At 41.4% G+C, this 13753-nt stretch overlaps 1 protein-coding gene across 2 annotated transcripts in view; it reads right to left on the bottom strand.

Annotated features, from left to right (window-relative positions):
• Positions 1–13688, bottom strand: part of PON1 (paraoxonase 1) — a 34704-nt gene extending 21016 nt beyond the window's left edge. For both annotated transcript variants that reach the window (XM_015066541.3, XM_015066542.3), the window contains exons 1-4: positions 13530–13688; positions 6486–6556; positions 5045–5100; positions 3646–3814 (exon numbers count right to left, since the gene is read on the bottom strand). In XM_015066541.3, the coding sequence (XP_014922027.1) occupies positions 3646–3814; positions 5045–5100; positions 6486–6556; positions 13530–13603 (370 nt within the window). In that variant the 5' untranslated portion in view covers positions 13604–13688. The remainder of the gene's footprint in view (positions 1–3645; positions 3815–5044; positions 5101–6485; positions 6557–13529) is intronic.
• Positions 13689–13753: the final 65 nt, after the last annotated feature.

Here is a 13753-nt window from a genome sequence, read left to right as displayed (position 1 = left end):
TTTGAAATAAATGATGAAGCAATGAACAGGGAAAAGACTGTAGTAGGGTTAGAACTAAGATAGATAAGTATATTGGAATATCAGGGAGGAGCAATTTACTTGAAGGAGAAAGTGGTCAACAGCATAAAATGAGGTGCAGGAAGGAAGGAGGGGGGGAGGGAAGGAAGGAAGGAAGGGAGGGAGGAAGGAAGGGAGGGAGAATTGGGAGAAAGAAAGTTTGTTAATAAGGACATTGCTGGTGACTTTAGGGCAGCAGTTTTAGTCACTCGCAGTGGAGAAAGTCTGAAAGAAAGATGGAAGGAGGGACTGTCTGCGGAGGAGATGGAGGCCATGAGTACAGACGTGGCTCTCCACTCCAGCTTTATATTTTATCACCTGGAGAACTTTTAACAAGTACTGCCACCCAGGCCTTCTTCAAACCGACTACTGAATCAGAATTATTGGGGCTGGGATATGATCATTAGGCTTTTTATTTTTTAATTTTTTTAACATTTATTTATTATTGAGAGACAGAGAGAGACAGAGCATGAGCAGGGGAGGGGCAGAGAGAGGGGGAGACACAGAATCCGAAGCAGGCTCCAGGCTCCGAGCCGTCAGCACAGAGCCCGATGTGGGGCTCGAACTCACGAACCGCAAGATCATGACCTGAGCCAAAGTCATATGCCCAACCAACTGGGCCACCCAGGCGCCCCTTCACTAGGCTTTTTAAAACTCCCTGCTGTTGGATCTACTAAACAAGTTCAGTGAACTTGCAGGATACAACTTCAATACACAGAAATCTGTTGCGTTTCTATATGCTGAGTAGAACTATCAGAAAGAGAAATAAAACAATCCCATCTCCAACTGCATCAAAAAGAATAAAATACTTCAGAATAAATTTAAACAAGGAGGTGAAAGACCTATATATTGAACACTGTAAAACATTAATGAAAAAAATTGAAGACACAAATAAAAAGGTACAGCATGCTTTTGGATTGGAAGAATCAATATTGTTAAAATGTCCCTACAGTAATCTACAGATTCAATATAATCCATATCAAAATTCCAATGGAATTTCTTGTAGAAATAGAAAAATAGTCTTGGAATCTGTATGAAACCACACACACACACACACACACACACACCAAAATACAAATAGCCAAAGCAATCTTGAAAAGAAGAGCAAGGTGTCATGCTCCTTGATTTCAAACTATATTATGAAGCTATAAAAATTAAAACAATGTGGTACTGGCATAAAAATAGACACATAGATCAGTGAACAGAATAGAGAGCCCAGAAATAAACCTATATATGGCTTGTGGTCAAATAATTTATGACAAAGGAACCAAGAATATAGAATATACCAGGGGGAAAAGATGGGCTCTTCAATAAATCGTGTTGGGAAAACTGGACAGCTACATGCAAAAGAATGAAATTCAACCACTCTTATACTATCCATGAAAGTTAACTACAAATGGATTAAAGACTTGAGTAGAAGACTTGAAACCATAAACCTCCTAGAAGAAAACATAGGCAGTAAGTTCTTTGACATAGATCTTGGTGATGATTCTTTTAAACCTGACACCAAAAGCAAAAGCAACAAAAGCAAAAATAAACAAGTGGAGCTACAACAAGCTAAAAAGCTTCTCCACAGCAAGGGAAACCACCAACAAAATGAAAAGGCAACCTACCGAATGGAAAGGAATATTTGCAAACCATATATCTGATAAGGGGCGAATATCCAAAATATATAAAGAACCCGTATAACTCAATAACAAAAACAAGCAAGTAAATAATCTGATTTTAAAACAGGCAGAAGATCCAAAAAGATATTTTTTCAAAGAAGACATACAGAGGGCCAAGAAAATGTCCTGGCACAAGAAAAGGTGATCAACATCATTACTCATCAGGGAAATGCAAATCAAAACCACAATGAGATACCATCTCACACCTGTTAGAATGGCTATTATCAAAAAGACAAAAACAAAACAAAACAAAACAAAAAAACAAGTGTTGGTGAGGATATAGAGAAAAAGGAAATCCTTATGCATTTTTGTTGGGAATCGAAACTCGTGCAACCACTATGAAAAAGTTTCCTCGAAACTTTGGAGTTTCCTCGAAAAATTCAAAATAGAGCTGCCATATGATCCAGGAATTTCCTTTAAAGTGTTTATCTAAAAAAAAACTAAGGGGTGCCTGGGTGGCTCAGTCGGTTGAGCGTCAGACTTCGCTCAGGTCACGATCTCATGGTCCGTGAGTTCGAGCCCTGCGTCGGGCTCTGTGCTGACAGCTCAGAGCCTGGAGCCTGCTTCAGATTCTGTGTCTCCCTCTCTCTCTGGCCCTCCCCCTGTTCATGCTCTGTCTCTCTCTGTCTCAAAAATAAATAAATGTTAAAAAAAAAAACAAAAAAAACCTAAAACACTAACTTGAGAAGATATATGTTCCTCCATGTTCATCACAGCATTATTTACAATAGTCAAGACATGGAAACAACCTAGGTGTCCACTGATGGATGAACACACACACACACACACACACACACACACACACAGAGGAATATTATTCAGCCATAAAAAAGAACAAAATCCTGTCATTGGTGACAACATGGATGGACCTCAAGGGTATTATGCTAAGCAAACTAAGTGAGAGAAAAACAAAAGCATGTGATAGCTCTTATGTGTAGAATTAAAAACTAAAACAAAAAACAAAACTCATAGATTGGTTGCCAGAGGTGGGGAGTGGAGAGTGGAAGAAACAAGGGTAAAAAGGTTAAAAGAAAAAAAATTCAGTCGATATAAAATCCCCCAGGGGTTTCTGTGTGCATCTGGGTTTGAGAATTAATGTAGAGACAAAGAATATGGTTGCAAACAGAAAGGAAGAAATGGGGATGGTGGGTGGCTCAGTCGGTTAAGCAGCCAACTCTTGATTTGGGCTCAAGTGATGATCCGAGAGTTGTGGTTATGATTGCGGGGTCATGGGATCGAGCCCCTCATCAGACTCCATACTGGGCATGGAGCCTGCCTAAGATTCTGTCTCTCTCTTCTTCTATTGCTCTTGTTCTCTCTCTCTCTCTCTCTCTCTTAAAAAAAAAAGAAGGGAAGGAAGGAAGGAAGGAAGGAAGGAAGGAAGGAAGGAAGGAAGGAAGGAAGGGAAAAATGAGAGGAAGGCATAAGGGATGGGGGCAATATGTTGATAGTTTTGAAATGTGGAAAACTAGTTTGAAGACAAAACAGAGAAACCAGTGGACAGAAAGGCACTGAAGGTGACAGGGCTGAGAGAAAAGTGACCATGGTGACTCTCTGTCAATTGATCTCTGTCAGTGCTGATGCCTTCAGTTAGAAAAATCTATCCCTGTAAATTTCTGGATTTGTAAAATTGTTTAAAATGGAAAACCCATAATGATTAGGGCTACATATTATTGCTATTGTAATTATAGGGATAATGTGAATGTTGGTATTTTTAAAAATAAGTGCTTTACAGATCTGTAGTATGTTAGCATTCTCAAGCATTAAAGTGGTTATAATATTATATTTATATAACAGAGTGGGTAAGTTTAACAGAATAGTAACATTAACCATGACTACACTTCAGTGGAATGGAAGGAAATATTCACTTTAACATTTTTTTAATTTGGTTTTGTTTTTAACAAACATTAAATATTTTTACCTTCATCTGTGAACGTGCTAATCCCATGAGGGTTAAATGAAGAATGATCGAATTTGCTTCCAGTGATCTTCAGTTCTAACACTGTTGGATCTTCTTCATTTAGGTCCATCAGAAGTATTTTGCCAGGTTTATCAGGTTCAAAGCTCTTTATTCCAGGATAATTTAATCCCTTATAAAACATTAAGCAGACAAAAAATGGGCATATTACAAATATCTCAAAAGCTGATAGAGGTCGTAGATGGCACATAGGTTCATACTATCTGCTTTGGGCCATAGGGCTGCATGGGAAGCCTCTTGGTTGGCTTGTGCAATAGGACCATGAAGGGTTCTGGAAGTCTGGAAGCCATATGTTCCACCAGGCCACCCCACACAACACACAGTCACAGACCATCCCTTCAGTAGCAGGAGCAGCAGAGCAAAGTCCTGTGTGTCTCATACCACAGCTCCCAAATCATGATCAAAAATGGAAAAGTAGACCAAATGGGCAATTGCTAATGAGCTTCAACCATATAAAGCAAGGAATATAGAGAGAACATTGGTTATGGTTTGTAAAATGTCTCCTGGCAGGTTCCTTGGAAGCATCTCAGGGACAGAGATTTGGGGGAAGTCAACAATTCCTTTCTTAGCCTTCAATTAGAACAACACAGCTATGTTTTTGTTTTTGATGTTGGAATCCCATATAAGATTTTGCTTGGAATATGTATTCTGTTGCTTAAAAAAGGAATTTGGAAGACACTGCTGTAGAAGATGACTAGTTTTGCATCTTCAAAGGAGGAAACTGGACTAAATAAATTACAACAGGTAGCCAAGAGTGTTGGCTTCTTTTGTTTTAAGCTATGTCACGACCACAGTGATTTGTATGCAGAAGTTCAACAAACATGATGGCTTCACTCTTCAAAGTGTGGAAATTGTGGAATGACCTATCAACAATTTTATATTAAAGGGCTTATTCTGGAAAGTGTAAAAAAAAAAAAGGTAAAATCTAACCAACATGTGAGTGTTTATATTTATATGCATACATATACATATAGACGCATATATATGTATACACACATACACCCAATTCAGTAAATATTTGAGTATACCACTTAAGGGCTTCAAGGAATAGGCCATTGATGGAAAGCCATTCTTGAACTCATTGGACTTACAAATCTTCACTAAATGGAAGACAAGGTAATATTAGAGTTCACCGTACACATAGGAATACAAATATGCATAGAAGGCACATAATCATAATTTTAACACTAGTGTAAATGCATATACTGTTTGTTTTTTGAACCATATGACTGCTTATTTTATTTGAAGGTGGTCATTGGTATATAACAGGCTTAAATGAAAGACTTAGGCTGCTTGTTCTAGAAAATGGTGTAGAGCACTGTAAAAGAGAGAAAACACTTACGGAGCTAATGAAAGCTAGTCCACTAGGAAGTATCTCCAAGTCTTCAGAGCCAGATTCTGCCAGAAAAGAGACTAGTCAGTACAGATTGTTGCAGGCTATTGCAGGGAGCTACTGATCCTTTTCTTTATCACTCCTAACTGGAAAAAGAGGCTATTTAGCTCTTATTTGATAGATCCAGAATAATTAACTCTTTCATTTATTCAAACTGACTAATATGATTCTATAAAAATGAGAAGACATTAATATAACTAAGTGCAATTAAAATTTACACTTAATATATTTACTTATTTATTTTTTATTTTTTTTGATGTTTTGATGTTATACTTAGTGACAATACTTTATTGTCAAATAGGTTTCCATATGCATTTTTATTTTTTAAGTTTATTTAGTTATTTTGAGAGAGAGAGAGAGAAAGAGAGAGCACATGAGCAGGGGAGGGGCAGAGAGAGAAGGAAAGAGAGAGAATCTGCACCACCAGCGCTGAGCCTGACATGGAGCTTGAACTCACTAACCATGAGATCATGACCTGAGCCGAAATCTAGAGTCAGACACCTAACTGACTAAGCCACCCAGGCTCCCTGTATTGACACTTTTAGTAGACATGTTTGTTTTACAAACATCCAGTAATATCGAATATTGATATCATATCTATTTTCTAGGAAAATTGCACTGAAAGACACCTGGCCAACCTTATTGATGCTGACTAAGTCTTAAGGTCTAGACTGTCCAACCTTAGTCAACTGAGATAGATAACTCTAAACAAAACAAAACATAACAAAAGCATGGATCTCAAACAAGCTGTCCTCAAATAACAAAGATGGTTGAAACCATCTGGGGACTTGAGTCCTGTGACACTCCCTGTTGGTTGCCTACCAGCTGCTACTTCCTTATCCTTTTATCTTTGCTGACAGAGCCTGCTTTCCACAATGGAAGCCAGATAATTACTTTCCCAGCTTCCTTTGCAGCTAGGGCAGCAGCCTGTGGTCTACCTCTGACTAATGAGATCCAAAGGGAAATCTGCTGAGAACTTCTGGGAAAAATATTCCTCCCCGATACTAAAAGAGGTGAAGCCTTGTGGTAACTGCCAAGGTGTACAAAGACCTTTTAAAATTTGTCCCCTTACTCACTGCTTTTTCTCCATCCTCTGTCCCTCCTCTGTAATCTCCTCAGGTTGTATTACCATTAAATCATTGTTCTGACTATTGTTTTTGCTAAACTGACAAAACAAAAACAAACTATCAAAAACTGTCAATACCTTGGCAAAGTGTTGGTGAAATCAAAAGTCAAGTATGTTGGTATTTATAATTAACTACTGACTTAACCATTCTCTTTGGGTTCATAGTTCTCTTTTTGAACAAAATTAAACACGTGTATTAATCAAATAAATAGCAAGGTGATACTGCAAGTTCAAATGAGATACTCCCTCTGCTCCCATACTTACCTATTCCTTTAACTAAATTACAGTTAGGAAGTTCTACTGGCTTTACCTCTCGGAAAGCATTAAGTCGTGCTCTGGGGGAGAAAAAAGGAACAAAACACACATAAAACTATTCAGAAATGATAATTAAGTTGCACAAGTAAGCTGCCTGTAAAGTTCTCCTTAACTGGACTTTGTCTGGATTTCAATCCCAGGGTTAGTGGTCCCTGCAGTCTGAGCAATTCTACCAGTCAAGGCCAGCGCAAGGCTGGTGGGGCCTCTGGGTACATTCAGTGTTTATTTAACAGAGGTGGATAGATCCACAAAAGAAATACACAGTGTCCTCTCCACAGCTCTGTGCACTTTGGCAGGAATAGGGACCATTTCATCTGCTGCGTAAGGAGTCCTATGTGGAAATTTGGGTTAAATAGCAACATGGTTCCAATTTACTCCATTGATGTTTTAGGGCTGCTGACAGATGGGCCTCCTACCCATCTGCCCAGTCTGGCTCCAAAGCCTGGACTAGGCATCTGCTCTCGGGTGTGTCACTTGAAAAACACAGGTGTGCCTAAAGGATTTATAACTTTAGAAAATCACACCCAAGGCCAGAATATAAAAAGACTCACACGCACACACACACACACACACACACACACACACGCAACTTATTAAATCTGAGTGCATAAACATCATGGGGAATATTTGAGTGGAGGACATAGGAAAAAAGGACAGATGTGAGAAGGAAGTACCAGCAGGCTGCCTAAGCAGAGCAAAACTATTGATGAGGCATTTAAAAGAACTGGACCACAACATCAGCACAACCAAGGGATTTAAACAATCAACAATTTTTTTTTTGAGAACTAATGATACAATATAGTCTTAGTGAGTAGCAACAATTATCCAAGGACCCCCAGAAATCTTATTTGGCTAGACATAGGCTGAGAAATTCTTCATAATTTAGTGTCACAGAGGAAGAGGGTGGGCTAGAGGACATTCTAGATAAAATTCTCAATTTGGTATAAAATGATAGGAATTGGGGGGCGTTTGACCTTTCATCCTTTCATTCAGAAAAAAGCATGACATGTTCCTACCACAACGGCACTGGCTACCAATTCCACCTTTGGAAAGGGTCTGACCTAACAGCTTTCTTAAAGCGCCACAGTTTATCCCAAACCACCTCCAGAGTGGAGAGACACCAGGCGGGGTGCTAGAGCTCCAGGGATGGAAGACTAGATGGGGAAGGCCTGGCCTGCAAGCAAAGGGTGGTTCCCTGAATGATGTACTTGAACTTACAAAGTGGACTTTCAAAGGAAAGTTGGGATCTGCCCCCACCACTTAAGAAACTAAAAGGTATTTTAAAAATGGGAACCTGACATTATAATCATGAAAGTTCACAATAAAGAAATATAGGGGAAATGATGATGCATCAGGAAAAGCATTTTGCATGGCACACACACACACACACACACACACACGTGTGCATGCACATATTCCCCACACCCCTAAAACAAAACAAAAAAAAATACCCTAACATACGTAATACATTCTTAACTTTTCTATTCAAGTCTATTTCATTCATTTTAAAATGCTGACCATAATCTACTAAAACTGCTATTGTGGACCACCATTTTGAAAAACAGTGGTCAAGAGAAAGCTCCATGAGTATTTGTAAAGTGCTCCAAGGGATTCAAAGGACAGACACAAAAGATGTTAAAGGTGCAGATCCTATACAAAACACCACAAAAAAGTGACACAGAAGAAGAGACTCAATGTTGAGTGGGCCAAGACCTGTGAAAAATACCAAGGGTAGCCAAATTAGCTTTTCTTAGCGTCAAAACCACACAGGAAGAATAGGTGCACTGCTTGGCTCACAAGGCTCATCAAGCCTGATGGGATCCTAGAAGGCAAAGGAGAGCAGAAGAGATCGGCCCCATCCTAATTCAGGCTTTTCTTTAATGGAAGACAACCTCTAACCTGAAAAAGGTAGAATGATCAAGGAGGCATGACGACAGCACTCAGTTGCTTTCAGTTCACATTTGTGACTAAAAAGCAAATCATAGCTCAACAGAATAATCATTGCCGCTGCAGTTCAAGTACTGTATACATGCCTTCATTTAACCTTCAAACACCTCTCTGCAGTACTATTATTTTCCTGATTTTACAGATGACTGCGATTAAATGGCTTTCCAAGTCCACAAGGTTAGGAAGCGGCTGAATTGGGATTGGAACTCACGTATGAACGCAAAGCTCACATCCAGTCCTCCTGCTCAAGCAAAATGTACAGGTAACACTACTTACAAACCGGAGGAAGCACCAGAAGACAATTCTCCCAGTGTTACTATAATCCAGCTCATATGTTTTTACCTTAGTCTCAATTATCAGGAAATATCTGGTCAAGAGCTTGATTAAGTCCAAATGTTCTGGGTCCAAGGGATAAAATTCGATGTCTGAGATGTGTCCCTGATTCCTAAGGCCTCTGAAGTCTGACCAGAAATCACACAATCCCTGCTATGAATTATTCTTTGCAAAGATGTGCTTGCTTCTTACAAAAGAAAGCGAGGCTCTTTAGTTTATGTATTAAGAAATCCACTCTGGAGCTTTCCTTGGGGCCATATGCAGCCCCCTCAGTCTACTTTCTGCCACTGTACACTCCTCATTCATCCAATATTCTCTTTTGGGACCTACTGTGTGCCAAGACCTGTGCTAAGGGCTCTTACACATACTTCCTCAATTGATTTCCTTGTTACCTTTTTCAAAAAATGTTTTTAAAAATTTTTTAACATTTATTTTTGAGAGAGAGAGACAGAGCACAAGTGGGGGAGGGGCAGAGAGAGAGGGAAACACCGGATCCCAAGCAGACTCCAGACTTTGAGCTGTCAGCACAGAGCTGAATGAGGGGCTGGAACCCACGGCCCGTGAGGTCATGACCTGAGCTGAAGTCGGATGCTTAACCGACTGAGCCACCCAAGTGCTCCTCTCCTTGTTACTTTTGAGAGGATGATTAATTTTCACCTGATTGATGGGTAAGAAACCAGAGGCACAGAGAAACAAAGTATGTTGCTTCTTGTTCCTTTTTTAAAGGCATAGAGCTGGGATTGGAAATGAGGTGTCATGATACTAGGGGGCCTTTTTTCTATATTGCTCTCACACCACTTTTCATTTGTTCAAGCTTCTCCCTCCATCTAGAACACCCATGCCTCCTAATCCAGGGAGAAGACTCCTACTCATGACTTTCTGTAGCTCCTCTTGGTCTATTGTGATAGGAATAACTCCTTTATCCTCACAAACCTCCCCATATATAGCTATCAGGTCTCCTACCCAAGTGTTTTGCAGTTATCAGTTTTTGGTCTTGTTGCTCACAGTAAACTCTGAAATCTATGAGTAAATAGCACCGCATCCTGCTCGGCCCTGTGACCCAGCAGGAACCCAGCGCCGGCAGAGAGAAGGAACCCCGTAGATGTCTGCTAAATTGTTTTCTGGAATTACTAGGCTGGTGCATCAGATGGAGAAGATGGTGTTGGTTGCATTGATAGGGAAGACTGGAGAGCTATTTGTTTGTCCTTAGCTTAGGGTCACATGAGGAATTATTATACTATATATTCAAACAGCGCTCATTAGGTGGATCATTCATAGGTGGATTTTTGAAAAAGCATATGGCAATAATAAAAGCTAACATTTACAGAGTACCTTTCATGTGCCAGATTTTATACTTATCCTACTGTGATATGTATTATTATCCCATAATTTTTTCAGGTGGAGAGACAGGCTCAGCATGGTAGAGTGACTTGGAAGTTGAAGAAATGGCATCCAGCCCAGGTCTGCTGGAAGCCACCCCTGCCCTCTTCCCCCTGTAGTGTGGAGTGTGGAGAGGTTGTGAGGTGGCAGAAAGGCAAACACTAGCTTTTAATGAAGGGAAACAGCGGTGTCACGCGTTGCAATCAGCAACTTCGGAGTGGGGAAGTTGCTATAGATGCCAGCTGTAACATTCCACACCCCACAGGGTGCTGTTTATATCATAGTCCAAGGCATTCCCTGGACTTGCCCATGCACACCCCACAAGGTCACAACAGCTGACTTCACAGATGGACAGGGGAGGCTGCTGGTCCAGAGGAGCCCTCTCAGTTCCTTCCTCTGTGCTGTCATCACCTCAAAAGCGTCAGGGAACCCCCTCAAGACACTTTTTGTGTCCTTCTGCAAGTTCCCTCCAGCCCTAGGCCAATGCAGTGTCCTGGGAACCTGCCCCACTCCTGTATACCCGATCTCTGAAGAAAAAACGGTGTAGCCACTGTGGGGGTTGGCTTGCTACTGATGCAGGCCTCGGGGCACGATCTCTTCCCTTCTCTTCCTTGGGCAGATTCACAATCTTCTCTGGGACTCAAAGGCTTTATTTCCAAAAGTGTAACAAAGGTAATTTACTGATCCTCCAGAATCTCTTGATCTGGTTCTGGCATGGGTGCTGCAGGATTTGCAGGTCCTTTAAAGAAGTGCATACAAATGTCCCGGGGGACCTATTAAATCATGCCAATGAGGATTCAGTAGTGTGGGGTGGGGCCTAGAATTCTGCAACTAGAGGCAGCTCCCAGATGATCCTCCTGCGCTCATCTGGTCCACAGCCCGTTTGAGGAAAGAGGCTTCAGGGCCTTTGGAATAGTGCATGCAATTTCCCTTCCCTCTCCTGCCTGGGCTGTTCCCATTCTCCATCTCCATAACCCCCACCTTCTTGGCCCCACATTGCTCCTGTCCCTGAGGTTCTTCCAGACCCCCTTTCCATTCTAAACCAGAGGTCCAGCTCCCTCACACTTTCCTCTTCCCTTCTCGGTGGTCTGATTACAGACAGAAGTTTAAAGATTAAGGCTCCCTCCCCCATCGCTGAATCCAGGTGCTGAAAATAAAGCAGTAAGTTCCTAATTCAAAACCAGACCCCATATCTTCCCACTGTGGCAGCCCCACAGCAGAGTGTCTCCTGCAGACGCATTATCCATGACAGGAAACCACAGGTAACGTCAACAAAGGGACGTGCAGGGACTGATGTTATGTCAGGCTATCATCCATTATACTTTGTACTTTGGTCCTTTCGGAAAAATCAGAATCAGGCTAGAGGCCCAGAAACTAAGGCCAAGGTCCCCTTGCTGCCCAAGGATAGGTCCCAACTTTTTCGGGTTGAAATTTGTCTTGGTGCAAATCACTGCTATAGGATAGTCCTTTTCACACTACATCCCAGGGAGCTCTACGGGATGCTGATAGATGGTACCCAAAAAGGGGAATGGAGGTGTGGGCAAATAAGTCTGTGAAATGATGGCTTGTGTTGTTGTTGCTTATTTTAGCTGAAGAATTTTTCAAAGCTTGCCGTATGCCAGAATGCATTGCCAATCTGTAGGAAAGGCTGTAGTAGAAAACACTTCCCAAATGTATGTGTCCAAGGAACATATTTTTTCGTGGAGCAAATCTTGTGGCTCATGTTCCAAGGAACAAACTTGGGGAAGTATTAATGGTGAATCACATAGGCTAAGACCACATGTTGAGAGAGAAACGTTTTATGACTGGGGTAGGGAAGCTATGCTTTTACACAAAAACATATACAAAATGCCTACAGTCTTCATTCTCAGAGTAAATTAAGGAAGGTAAACCAGAAAGATAGACCCTCACTCCCTCCTTGCAGACCTGTAATCCTTTGGGAGACATCTTGGTGGGGGGCCTCTGCAAGAATGGGGGCAGAAGAAACCCAGGTACAGATTCAGAATTGAAAGGATAAAGCCTAGAAGGGGGCTTAGATCTTTGTATCTCATTTATTTTCATCCAAGGATAATACCATGATCTACACATATGCTGAGGGATGTGTGTGTGTGTGTGTTTATATATATATATATATATATATATATATATATATATATATATATACAGAAAGAGAGAGAGAGAGATTTTCCTTTAGCACCAAAGAGTACTATGATTAATGAAAATCCACAAACTGTAATTTTTACATGATTTTAAAACCCACATCACTAACTCTCCATTACCCTTCTCTGATAGTTTGTGATTATAAAAATAATTAACAATTAGAAGAAAAAAACCCAATAGTTTGCAAAAAGTTGTTCTGAAAGAAAGCTTAGGGTCATATAAGTTTTTTAAAGATCCAAAATATTCAATTTGATTTTTAGTAATGTTTTACTTCAAAGCAAATAAGAAGATGTTGATTAAACCTTAGGAACTAGGGTGATCTCTAGACTTTGAACCCCTGTAAAGTTACCATCAAACTACTGAAACGTTCTTAAAAACTTTCCTCCCTTTTACAGTACCTTAGGGTTTATAAATACTTTAAGGGAAGCAGAGCACTAACATTTATTGAATAGTTACTGTGTCCCAGACACCGTGTTAGCTGCTTCATGTATGAGTGTGGATTATTGGCTCAGGCTTATTCAAGCAGACAATGTTAGAGCTGTGAAGTAATTTGCCCAAGATCTCATAATGGAAGGGACATAGCAAGAAACCAGGACATCAAATGCGGGTTGAGCCAGCGTTCTTTCCTTCCCACACCCCTCACCCCTGCCCAACTGGAGTGGATGGGGTGTGGGGAGTAGACCCTCATAGGGTGCGTTTGCTCATACCTGATCTGCTCCACATGCATTGTGTCTCTGTGTGGCTTCAAGGTGACAATCTGCAAGCTGGGAAGATTTACACTGTGGCTGGGGTTTATGCCATGGCTCATCCCTAACCTACACAATATCAGGGTGGGGGGGGATCCTTAGTCTATCCTGAAGAGAGATTGAGAAGTGACTCTGTTGCCAAGGCACACAGATCTTCATGAAAAATCAATCTGTGTATGCCAACAACTTGGCCATCACACCAGTGACAATTTTTCTCCTTACCCCATGTCTCAGGCCATGAACAAGGACATGTTTTCAAGTGGCACACGAAAGTTAGACAAACATTTGTGAAAACCCTGCAGGATGTGCATCTACAGCTTCCCTCGGGCTTTCGGTTAAAAGACTACACCTTACTTTCAGGGGCGCTCCTGGTGTTGCCGAGGCGGGGGAGGACCAGGGCTGCAGCCCTCACCACAGCCCAACTTACTGATAAGAAGCCCGGTGATCCCTGAAGAGTGCCAGTCCCAGCCCCAGGAGAGTGAGCAACATCAGCTTTGCCATGGCTTGGATAGGAATGGATGGCTGGACTGATAAACCCGCCGGCCAGGAGACTGGCTTGCCTGTGGCCTGAGCCTCTCGGGCAAAGTCCCTGGGTCCGACCTTCCCTCCAGGCTCCTCCCCTCCCCTCCCCTCTGCACTGCGGAGGCAGGA

The sequence above is a fragment of the Acinonyx jubatus genome, chromosome A2 (assembly GCF_027475565.1).
Source record: "Acinonyx jubatus isolate Ajub_Pintada_27869175 chromosome A2, VMU_Ajub_asm_v1.0, whole genome shotgun sequence".
Lineage (NCBI taxonomy): Eukaryota > Metazoa > Chordata > Mammalia > Carnivora > Felidae > Acinonyx > Acinonyx jubatus.
This window is presented reverse-complemented; position numbering and strand designations above follow the sequence as displayed.